This window comes from Netta rufina (genome assembly GCF_964035555.1).
Source record: "Netta rufina genome assembly, chromosome: 26".
In the NCBI taxonomy this organism is placed as follows: Eukaryota; Metazoa; Chordata; class Aves; order Anseriformes; family Anatidae; genus Netta; species Netta rufina.
The window spans coordinates 2,472,077-2,484,426 of NC_140150.1; the positions used below are offsets into that span (position 1 = coordinate 2,472,077).

Genomic DNA, 12,350 nt, shown 5'->3' on the forward strand with positions numbered 1-12,350 from the left:
GATACTGTCATCATGGACACTGGACAGATATTGGGAGGATAACCAAGTGTGAGAGTTCTGTGAGTTGTGTGCCTCACGCAGCAGCCCAGAGGATGCAGAAGTGTGCTCTGAACTGGTCATGTAAAGTAGCTGGAGAGCATAAGTCTGGCCCCAGCTGCATCCATGTCCTGTGCAGAGCACAGCATTTTGTGGTGGCACGAGCTGCTTGTCACGCTGCTCCCCATCCAGATCAGATTCTTGCTCCCTTAGGACCAGTATAACCACTCCTGCAGTCATGTGCTTCTCTCTGCACTTTAATCTCCAACAACAAACCACACATCTTGAAGGAGGTATCTGTTGAGGGAATCTGAAAAGCCCATGAGGCAGGAAAGATCAGAGAAATGCCGGGATGTGAAGTATTAAAAGAGAGGAACAGGGAGGAACGTCCTTGTCTCTTCACTTTTGATACAGTCAAGGCATTGAATTTGTACCTAACCATCCTGGTTCAATGGAAAATCAGGAGAGAAGTGGACTTGGGAAGGCCAAGTCCCCTGTCAGGCTGTTCACCACGTGTCAGATGCACACTGAGCTGGGGGTGGTGAGGTGGGGTGGAGGAGCAGCACACCAGCACTGATCCTCCTGCTCCTCTTTGTGCTGGGTTGGCCTTGGCCAGGCCACACTGTCCTGCTGACATGGGGCAGTGGGAGAGCAGACAGGGCAGAAGGCTCAGGAGGGTCACAATCAGCAAGCACAGTGGGAATGCCAAGCACTGAGACCTGCAGGGTGTTCACACAGCACTGCTCCCCCATGGCACAGAGCAGAGCTGGGGGTGTTTCACGTGTAAATGTGCCCATGCTCTCCTCCTGCATCTCCTGCACAAGCTCTGCCCTGCCAGGTCCACGATCATCAACCCTGGTTCTCCTTTCACGATTCTGACAGGGTACTGTAAGCCTTGTGATGGATGCCACAGGTGCTCTGTGCAGCCCAGTGGGATGGAGATGCTCATCCAGGCTGACAGCTCCCATGCAAGGACCAACACAACTTCTCGGGCTCCTGGTCCTGCACTGGGCACTGTGATAGGGCACTGGGTCCTGTAGTCCGGTAGTGAAAGAAAAAAAAAATCACTTTTATTAAAATACAGTGAGAAGGATCAGGGGTCTGGTGATGAACTAAAGGAAAAAAAAAGTCAGCTGAGGTTACTTACCCTCAAGGAAAGGTGAATGAGGACAGATGTAATCCGTATAGGACAAGCAGCTGCTGCAACAAGGAAGGAAATACATATTCCCCATACCTGAATGACAGGACTAGCAGGCTTTGGAGCCGATGGCACCAGGGATATATATTCAGGACAGATTGCCTCCGTGGATGTGCATGCTCTGACACAGGTTGGCTGAGGTGTGACAGGTAACAGGCATGGCTGGAGGTGGGAATGGCTGCCCCAGCCATGCCCAGCTGAAGCCTGCAGGTGTTCAGGAGCTGACTCACACCACACTCACAGCTCTGGCCTGTGGTGACAGGGGTGTCCCTCAAGGAGACAAGCTGGGAGCTGGGGATGGTAATTAATGTTAATGGGCTAGGGCCTTAGAGCTCATTGCAGTCATGTGCATGCCCACAAGTAAACTCTTGCATGCATCTTGAGCTGTTAAGGGGCCTGGTGCTTTCCCGGTCTTTCCAGAGACTTAATTTATGTTTAAAAAAGGATGGGAAACACCCTGGGAATTCCTCCACAAACCTGCCTGTGCAGATGGTCCTCTCCCTGCCCTCAGAGTGAATCCCAGAGCTACTGGAAGCAGGACCAGATTCTTGGCTTTGCCTCCTCCGGCTGCTTCACTGCACAGAAACCACCTGGAAAGCGGCCATAAAGATAGGCCTGTGCAGAAACCATACAGGGGTACAGCCAGGCAAGCAGGTGTGTGGAGACTTGGAAGAGAGCAAGTAAAGAGCCAGGCACTTCGCTACCAACAAAACACCGTGACATGGTGGAATGTGCCAAGATCTTCATGTGCTGATCTCTGGGCCCGAACCAAAGGCAAGGTGAGATGTGGCCTCCTTGGCTTCCCTCAGCTGAGTGCAGACTGACAGTGATAGGTGCTGAGCAGTGGTAGCTGGTGCTCTGTGGTCTTCTCTACTGAATGAATCCCTTTGCAAAGAGATTTTGTAAGTGCACCTCTCCCAGGGGCTCTGCTCAGCAGCACAACCAACCCCCACCCTCCCCATGAAGGCCAGTGCTCCAGGATCCATGCTTCAGTGTCAGCATCAGTAGAAATCAGCTCCATTGGCTGTTTGTGTCCTTTGCCAAGGTCTTTCTGTCCAAAACTACCTCCTTATTCTGTGCTCTCCCAACCTTGGAGCAGCAGAATATGTTGCTTAATCAGAAGTTCTGGAAAAATGAAAGCTGCCCTGTCCTTCTAGAACTCCTCGTGAGCCACCTGGACACCCCTCATCTCCATGTTCCTTGGCTGGAACTCCATCCTAACCTGATGTGTGTCCCATCTTGTGCTGCCATGGCTTCACACCGGATCCCACCCTCACACACATATCCCTCATTAAATGCTCCGCCAGGATTGCCAGGCCTCTTATTTTCCTGGCTGAACATGCTGCAGCAACAGCAGTACTTAGTAGCCAAGAAGGGATCCCACACCAAACTCGGCAGGGAAAGACTCCAAGTACAACCACAACCTGAGCCTGCCTCACCCCGAAATGCAGAGGGCAGAATGCCTGGATGCATCCTCTTGGCTGCAGACCTGGCAGCCCAGCAGGCAGCTGGGGATGTGGGGACGGCCCACCCCATGCTCCATTCCTCAACAAGCTTCAACCAGCCTGTGCAAGCATGCAGACCCAGCGCTGCCCACAGCATGTCCGCACAGACACTGGTGTGAGCACTGCCCAGCGCCTGCCCGCAGCCGCTCCCAGCCACGCGCTGCCCGGGTGCTGCCCACGGCTCGTCTCCATCAAGGTGTGCAGTTCTGGGCACCACAGTACAAAAAGGACATGAAACTGTTGGAGAGTGTCCAGAGGAGGGCTACAAAGATGGGCAAAGAGGGGAAGATGCATAAGGAGCAGCTGAGGTCACTTGGCCTGGTCAGCCTGGAAAAGAGGAGACTAAGAGGAAATTCCTCAAGAGGGGGAGTGGAGGGGCAGGCGCTGATCTATTCTCTTTAGTGACCAGCGATAGGACCCATGGGAATGGTGTCAAGCTGCATCAGGGGAGGTTCAGGCTGGACATCAGGAAGAGGTTCTTCACTGAGAGGGTTGTCACACGCTGGAACAGGCTCCCCAGGGACATAGGCACTGCATCAAGCCTGTCAGAGTTGAAGAAACGTTTGGACTGTGCACTTAGTCACAGGGTCTGAATTTTTGGGTAGACCTGTGTGGTGCCAGGAGTCGGACTCGATGATCCTTGTGGGTCCCTTCCAACTCGGGATATTCTATGATTCTAAGGTGTAGGCCTGACAAGAGCAGCCTTGCTCTGCATGAGCCACCCGGTGGCCACTCGCTCTGGTCACATCCCACCCTGAGCTGCCATCACAGCCTCTCAGGTGATGTAGAACAGGCACTAACTAACCTGGCTGGTGAACACACATCAAAAACACCACCAAAAAGGCCATGTTGCTCCCAGGATGGCGGGTCTGCAGATGGCCAGGCACACATCAAGAATCCCCAGACAGGCCCTGCCTCTTTGACAACCCTGAGTCCGTGCAGAACAGAAATGTCTTTGAGACAAAGGGAATGGTGTGGCACATCCGAGAGAGAGACGCTCCCATGGGGAGGGAAGAGGAACGTGCAGAGGTTGGAATGTCTTTAATACAGGCTCCAGGCACAGTTGCCTCAAGCAATAACAGCCCTTTGTGCTGGCTGAGTCACTTCAGCCTCCCCAGATGGGGACATTTCATCATGCACAGGCCTGTACCTCTGAGGGCTGTAAGTCTGCTGAGACTGTCTTGTGCAAGGATCCTGGTGTGATGGGACCTGATCCCAGGATTTTTTTCTGGTTGTTCAGGTGTGGTCTCTGCCAACACATAAACCTTCTACTTCTGAAAATAAAACATGACACCCTGGAGCGTTGTGATTTATGCTGACCCCAGGCAGACTGACCTGCTGTGGATGGCAGGTTGCGTGTCCGTGGCTGCCAGTGTCTGCAAGCTCCACTATGGTCACCTGAACAGAGCCAAACCCGGGTGACAGTGGGTCCCCAGTGTGTCCCCAGCACCATCTGCCATGCACACACCCTGGCACGCCTGAAGCTTGGCCCTCATGGCAATGTCTCTAAATGTGTCTGTCTGAGCTGCACACTGGGTTTGTTGGTCTAGCAGCACAGCCCAGTGCTTGGGCCTCAGGAGGCCACAGCACTGGGGAGTTGTTCACAGGTCCCAGGCTCACAGCAGGCTCCCCTCAGCCAAACTGGTGTTGTCTCCAGCCATGGGCAGCGGCAGGACTGTAGATATGCAAGAAAGAGGCTGGGCTGGCTCCCAGGTACAGCAGAGGGACAACAGCAAAGGAGGAGACCCCCAAGGAAGCTTTCTGTTGTTGTTCTTCTGCTGTACCTGGGAGCCAGCCCAGCCTCTTTCTGGCTATGTTGAGAGGGCCTTTTATAAAAGAAAGAAGAAGAGTTCCCAGTGAGTAGAACTAAGGCTTTCCTGAGCTTGAGGCTGAATGAAGAACTTCTTGTTTAAACCAGGGTGGCCGTGTCCCCGAGGAACTTGTCTAATCCTGTCTGGAGCTATTTTCTGGTTTTGGCCTCTCTGTATCAAGTTTTGATGATGAGTTATTGGAGGTAATGATGTGCCTTGTAAGGCTTGCTCCAGCCCAGGCATCCAAAAACTTCCGGAGCTGCCTTGTGGTTGTGGAAACAAGCACTGTCCAGCACTCCAGTGGTTTCAGAGGTCTATGATGCACTTGCTTGAACATTGCTTGTCTGCACCAAAACGGTGTGGTATGGGAACCAGCCCATGCTAATATCTGTCTGGAGAGCTTCTCAGTCTGTGTTTTTGGTTGGAGAAAGGCCTTGTAACAGAGGTGAGGCATAAAGGAACCAGCAGTAATATGACAATCGGTTTTGCTTTAATTTTGACAGCATATACTTCTGCCGATCATGTCTAAATACTGAGCTCAGATTTCATAAAGATCCAATGTGTGTCCCACAAAAACTCCCACCAACTGAGACTCCTGAAACCCCACTCTGTATCAAGAGTCCAGCTGTGCATTATTTTGATGTTTAACAGATCTGAAACGTTCTCCTGCATTACTGGACTTCAGGAGTCAGTGTCCTATCTCCCCAGCCCAACTCAGCTATTCAAACAAACCTGTGTGCAGGACCAGGAACCCAATAATTTGTGTTGGCCCTTGCATGAGAGCTGTCAGCCTGGATGAGCATCCCCCATCCCACTGGGCTGCACAGAGCACCTGTGGCATCCATCACAAGGCTTACAGACCCCAGTCACAAGCATGGAAGGGGAACCAGAGCTGATGATCTCTCCCCTCCCAGCTGTTTCTTGGGTCCTTCACAATAACACTCAATGCCAGCTCCAGGATAGATCCTACAAGCCCTTAAATGTGTCTTTCATTTGAGAGGCAACTTCATTTTGAGTGTGGCCTCTCTGCTGCTTTTTTGTACTGCATTGAACTTGTCCCCTCTGCTCATAAAAATGGCTCTGCATGCCAGCATTTAATGTCTTATTAAAATCAAGCTAACATCATGCTAAATGACTGTTGCTTGTTTCCCTGTTTTATCTCCTGTGTGCATACAAATAACTTTATACTAAGTCCCCATTTTCCTCCAGAAATGGAAGAGGAGTTGTGTGGCCTGTAGCTCTCTACAGCTTCCCTTTTAAAAAGATTGTCCCTATAACTGTCTTTTTCCAACTTTCCTTTCATGACAGATGTCTTAATCTTCTGTAGTAAAGCAACCGCTCTCAGCAAAGAGAAAATTCCTTGCTTGCAACAAAACTCTTCGGGCTGCCCTTCACTATTAAGGCCATGCTCTGTCCCTTTGACACTGGTAGTAATTACGACAGGCCCCTAAGCACTAATTCTGTTTTCATGTCATCTTCAACCATTCCTTGAAGGTTTTGGAAATAGAAACCTCAGCTATGTAAAACATTCCTTTCTTTAGGCACTTTCCCCTGCCCAGCTACCATGCTGGGATGTGTCTCTCTCTCTTATCCAGAAGAGTATGTGCCCATGATGTCGCAGTTCTTGTAGGAATGGGAAGGTTTCAGGATGAGGCTGGTTCAGAGTCAAAAACCTGGCCCTTTACAGAGATACAGTGATGAACTGTAAATTCATGTACCGATGAACCAGTAAATTCACGCGTGGTGCTCCAGGAGGACAATGGCTGACCAAATCAGAAATACCCCAGGACCTTACCTGCAGTTAGAGCCACTTGGACACCTGCCTCTGGGGCAGGAGGGCTGTCATCAAGTCTCTCTCCCGGTCCTCTGTAAGCTGTGCAGTCATTCCAGCATCCATGGCCTTTCTCCATGTCCTATGCTCACTACCATTTCTGAAGCCCCTCCTGGGTCCTCCTTGTTCAGCCCAACAGATCTCTTCAGAGATTACTCTCTGAAGTCCCTGGCTTGTTTTATTTTCCACTACAGCCCCAACTCCTGCTGCAAGTTGTGCAAATGCTGCAAAGCCCCTTAGCAAACTGTTATGAAGTGGCTCCTCAACCATTGTGTTGCAGCTGCCTCAAAAGTTGAATAAGAAACCTACCCACAGGCTAGTTTCCATAGACTCTGCAGAGGTAATCACCACTGACGCTGGGAGAAGGATGACTTACACAAGTATAAATATGAGACAGATCAGCTGAAGGCACTGGTATTACTCTGGACTCACAGAAAGCACAGATCCTTCTTCAGTGCTGTTCCAGCAATCAAAGAGTGCACAGTTCCAGAAGCCCACCTGGAAGCACACCAACACATCCCTTCACCAGAAACACGTGTTCTGGAGGTGTTCCTTTACCTCACATCCACCCAGTGGATCCCTCAGCAGCACAAGATTCACACCAGGATCCCTGGGATCCAAGGGCAGCCTGGACTGTGGCTTGCCTGCCTGCAGCCTGCAAGCTTGCCTAAGAGCCCTGGGTGACCAAGGGTTCAAGGCAGCTTTGCAGCTTCAGAAATAACAGGCAACCTCTTCCATTTTGTGTCAGGCTATTTTATTTTTTAACAAAGTTTTCTTTTTTCTAATTATAGGATGTTGCAGAACAATCAGCTGAGTCGCATCCCTGCAGAGGCACTGAGAGATCTTCCAAACCTCCAATCTCTGTAAGTCATTAAGAATCAATGCTGCAAGCTGCACAGTCCCTTGGGGGCCCGGACTTCCCAGCATTTGAGTCATTAGTTCCTTTGTCAGGGATGTTCTGTCCCTTCTTCCTTTTCTTTTCCAATTACAGCAAAGATTACTGTCACTTAGCATAGAAGGGAGGAGAGGGCGGTTTTCATGGAAGGAACACTGTTTTGGTAAAGGATGTTGAAATTACAGCTCCCCATGTGTGCACAGCGACGAAAAGGCCTCCAGAGCCAATGCACATTTCAAGGAACGCTGGAAAATATCCACCCAGAAGGGGCTCCTCCTCACCGCTGTGGACTGTAGTGGGAAGGGACCTGATGGGTAGCACAGAGGAAACTTAGGTCTGTCAACATGTGAGTTGTACCATTTTACCCAGACAAAGGGTATTTATGTCAGAGCAGAAAATGCTTTAAAACACTTTTAGAGATTCAGCCATGGGAAGAAGCTGAAGCTTTTCATGGTGATGCTTTTCATTTAAAGTAATTATGTCTACAGCAGGTTTGTGCTAACATATTCACTAAAAATCCCACGTCACTGAAATGCATGCAGTTTTCCTGGGTATAAACATAATTGCAATCAGATCCTGGTAGTGGCACTGAATTTAGGGCAGGTCTGTTTGGTAATTGCCCAGCTGGAGTAAATAGCACTGCCAAAGCTGTAAGAGCTTTCTGAATTAGGTTTTCACACTGAACCACTGAAAAATTAACCTCAACCCTAATCCTTAACTTCAGCCCTATTCTTACTGCGTCCTTTTGTCATAGAAATTTGTCTGGAAGCAGTTTCTGGAGGCCTCAAATCCAGCATCCTGCTTGGAGAAGGATAATTGTAAATACTAGAATCTTAGAACCATAGAATATCCTGAGTTGGAAGGGATCCACAAGGATCATTGGGCCCCACTCCCATCTGATTTACCCATCAAAATTCATCCCTCACTGGTGACACAGCAAGAGTGTCTCAGTGTGTACAATCAATGTGTCTTAAGATAGAGCTAAGATGCTCTGCTTGAATATCAGCGGTGCTGCCATGATTTCTCCAAACACAGTAATTAGCCTCAGGCCAAGAACCTCCAGTACAGGTCTGTGTTAGAGAGATTTTTTTCTTCTTTTTCTAATATCTGAGTCATTTTCCACAAGTTTATGAGACTCTTGTGTATTCATAGCCAAAAAACCTAGCCAGCCTGGAACACCCATAGGTCACCACAGCATGGTTTCCGAGCATTACTGGTCAGGTTATCTGAGACCCAGTGTATTCGTGTTGCCCAGAGACTATTTTTTTCCGTTCAGTAGGGGAAGTGGCTTCATGCCACATCATGACAGTTCATGAGTTACTGGACTAGCATGGCACTTCACGGAATATTAACTATCTGTCTTGCAAGTTGGCAACACATTCTAAACAGGGCAGCAGAAAAGGGAGGTGAAAATGGGAGCCAACAGGAGTGAGGTGGAGCAGACAGCTACACTAGACAGAAAGGGATTGTGTGCTGGTTATTTTCTTACTCTTTCAGATATTTGCATTTGATGTCCATGTTCGTCATTCTGGAATTCAGGCAGGATTTGAAGGGAAAGTATGTATCTCTTATGGACAAGCTGACATAAGAAAAAAAAAGACAGACTTCTGAATATGAAAAGTCTTTTCTCAGGCCTACAGCAGAAGCAGCCAAACTAAGTGGAAGCTGAGAACAATTGTTTTGAGATTACCTCTATCAGTAGGATTTACAAGGAAATTCAAGGGATGAGGTAGCTGAACAAGCAAGACAGAGTGAGACATTTTAGCCACCGTGGGACAGGGAGAGGCTGGTATTTACTGCCTGCACAATGCCAGGTTAGAGCAGAAATGTAGCAAAGCCCTAAAGCCTCAATGGAGCCTCTGAAATTGGAAAGTGAAAAATAATGATCAATAAACCCCAGTTATCTTCAAATGCAACAGCTGTCTTGCATTTGGATGCAACACACATTGGGATGCAGGAGCCAGCAATGGGAGAGCCAGGAAGAACAGCACTCATTTTTACTAGCCTAGATGCAACACACTGGCTCTCAGAAAGCCTAAGTTACTTAAATTCCAGTCCTTCACAGGACAGACAGTATGCCAAAAAATGACATTAGATTCAGGCAAGCTTAGGTGAAATGGAAGGTCCTTAGATGAGGGGGTCAGGAAGTTCCCTTGTTGGATACTCTCTAAGTGGATGTCCTGTTTCTTCCCTGCGTATATTTTCTAACCCAAGGAAGTTGCAGGCTTGAGTTTGGGCAAGTGATATTTAAAATATATTAACAGGGCTTCCACCCACACACACAAACTGGCAAAGGCCAATAAATCAGGTGAGGTTTCAGACCATTGAACACAACTCTGTGACAACAGCATTTTTAGTACCCATTTCCCATCAGTTCCTGTGCTAACCAAGATCTTTGTGCCAGCTTTACTTACTGTGCATCACCATTCATCAGGGGCTGCATGTGGTCTGCGCCACTCCTCCTCCAGAAGGAGGCACCCACTGCAGAGGCTCAGCATTGCCTGACCAGAGGTGTTCGTGATTCACTCTGCCACGTGGATGCCAGCCAGTCTGAGGAAGCAAGTGTAAAACCCACCCAAGTGCTCCCATCCCCGTCAGACACACCTGCCCTCACAAACACCCCTCCCCACAGGCCCTCTGAAGCTGCAGCCATGCCTGTGGGGCCCAAATCAGGCCTGCCCTGCTCCCTGTCAGCTACAGGATGTGGAGGCATCACCGCCTGGAGCCTGAGCTGTCAGGAAGGAGACCTTGGCGGGGATGACTGGATGAATACAAAGAGGAATTTGGATTTCAAAATAAGACAATACAAAGTTTTGGAGACCGAGCCTCCTACTGAGTGTTAAGGAGGCTTGCTTTATCTGGGAAGCATGTTGGGAAGCCCAGTGGGGAGGATTAGAAAGAACACGCACACCTGATGGCAATGCTCTGAGCCCTGCAAGGGATGCCAAGACCTTACGTCATGCTCTGATCCAATTGTGATCCCCTGGCAGGGTATCTGGTTACCGGTGGTTTATAGGTGCAGTAACAACATACCATGTGTATTCTGGAAGAGTCGTGTGTCAGTCTAATTAACGACTTTGTGGTTTGTGAGCACTTACCTAAAGCAGATGGGCACTGTGTCTGTTCCTCTGCCAGGCAAAAGGAGTCCAAGGTATTTCAAAGTGAGCAGGTGCTGTAGATTATAATTACCAGGCTTGCAGAGGTAGAGAAAGCAAAGAGAAAAGAAACCTGGTGGATTAAGAGATCAAGATAAACTCTTGATTTTTCTTTTTCAAATACTCATGGAAAGTGATGAGAATAGCTGGCTCTTTCTGGAGCTTCTGGCAGATCAGCACTTTGGGAAGGTGCTTAGTGTGTGTCTGGTTCAGCTGAGGGGTGTTGACTTTGGGCATCCCTAGGACCGGGGCAGGTTTGCTGATGCAGTGAGAGAGCAGCATAGACATAAAGCATTCAGTCACATTCCTCCCTGCTAAAAAAGGCACCCAGTAATTTATCTCCTGACCTGTGGGAGCTTCTTTCTCCTCCCACAGCAACCTGGGGCTGCATATCACCTCACAGAGACCCCAGGGAACCTGGACATAGGTGGCACAGAGACACTAACACATGTGAAGTCATCTAACTCCCAGGGGGACATTGGCAGTGTGGGGGGCTCCAGCTGAGCTCAACTCCTTGTATCTTAGCAGCATCCTTTGGTCAATAGAGTGAAATAGATGCTCTGGGGGAGAAAATCACCTCCCGGATGCAGACATCTCACTTTGGAATGGATCACTCGCAGCAGTGTATTCTACTAATTTTGTGTATCAAAATTAGTATCCTCATTAAATCCTCACTACTTGGAGCATGGCATGTGGATCAGGGAGTTTACCAAGGCTTTAGCCCATCCCCTAACCTGTACATGCAGGGATTTGTCCAGAAATATCTGAGCTAGTAACCCTGCTCAGAGGAGAGAAAGCACGTATATCATAGTCCATCAATACTAAGATTTGGGATAAGAGACAAAAGGAAGTCTGTTGTCTTGGTTCCCTGTGTTTCCAAAGAACGGGATTTTTATTTCCCTGTTAAATACATGATTCACTTGCCATACAGTCCAAGAAAGTTGGCTAGGTGATCAGCGACAGGCAGAGCCTTGGACCCACCTGGTGTGGGATTTCCCTGCCCTAGCACCCTCTAGCACACAAAGCCCATGTCCAGCTTCATCTTTGCATTTGCAAGCACAGAAACCAAATGTGGCACATGAGATTTGAAAGGTAGCTCCCAGACATCTTCAGACACATTACCTTTACCTCCTTCATCAATCTCTTCTGTCTCTCAGTTGTGCTCCCTGCCCTGAGATGTTCCCTCTCACACACAGCAGCAGCAGCAGCACTTCCCTTCATGAGCAGTGAAACAGAAATTTCCTGCAGCAAGAGGTCAGCCTGTTCTTGACTCCTTTACGCAATGCACTTTGCGTTTTCTTGTGTCTCCCTAGCAAGATGCACCATAATGCTGGGAAACACTGGCTTCAGCTGGCCCTGTATACAAAAAGGATTGACTGTCCTGCTGTGGGACTTGTCAGAATGTTGGCTAAAGCAAAGGTACCCAGAAACAAACAGGAAAGCAGCTGACAGTGTTTGTATCTCTCCTCTGTGTCTTAGTGACTCCTCCTGTGTCCAGCCTGTCAGGGAAGCAACTGCAGCTAAGCAAGAGACATTCCTTTCAGGCCAGAATATCTTGGTCACCTAAAAGCCTGCACATGTAGTGGTCAGTGGTCCAGTAGGTCTCATTCCCTGGGATCCTGTCCTCACTCTCACTTTAGTGCACAAGTTATTTTCTTTACCATGAGGGTGGCCAAACACTGGAACTGGCTTCATAGAAAGGTGGTTGATGTGCCAGGCCTGTCAGTGTCCAAGAGGTATTTGGATAATGCCCTCAGTGACATACTTTAACTTCTGGTTAGCTGTGAATTGGCCAGGCAGTTGGGCTTGATGAGCTTCATAGATCCCTTCCAACTGAACTATTCTATTCTATTCTATTCTATTCTATTCTATTCTATTCTATTCTATTCTATTCTATTCTATTCTAAATTTTACCTCTA

At 48.8% G+C, this 12,350-nt stretch overlaps 1 protein-coding gene across 1 annotated transcript in view; it reads left to right on the top strand.

The window, feature by feature from the left end:
* LGR6 (leucine rich repeat containing G protein-coupled receptor 6) overlaps window positions 1–12,350 on the top strand; it is a gene marked incomplete at both ends in the record, with an annotated part of 124,434 nt that overhangs the window by 58,267 nt on the left and 53,817 nt on the right. The window contains one exon of the mRNA XM_084301711.1: window positions 7,173–7,244. Coding sequence (XP_084157837.1) covers window positions 7,173–7,244 — 72 coding nt within the window. The remainder of the gene's footprint in view (window positions 1–7,172; window positions 7,245–12,350) is intronic.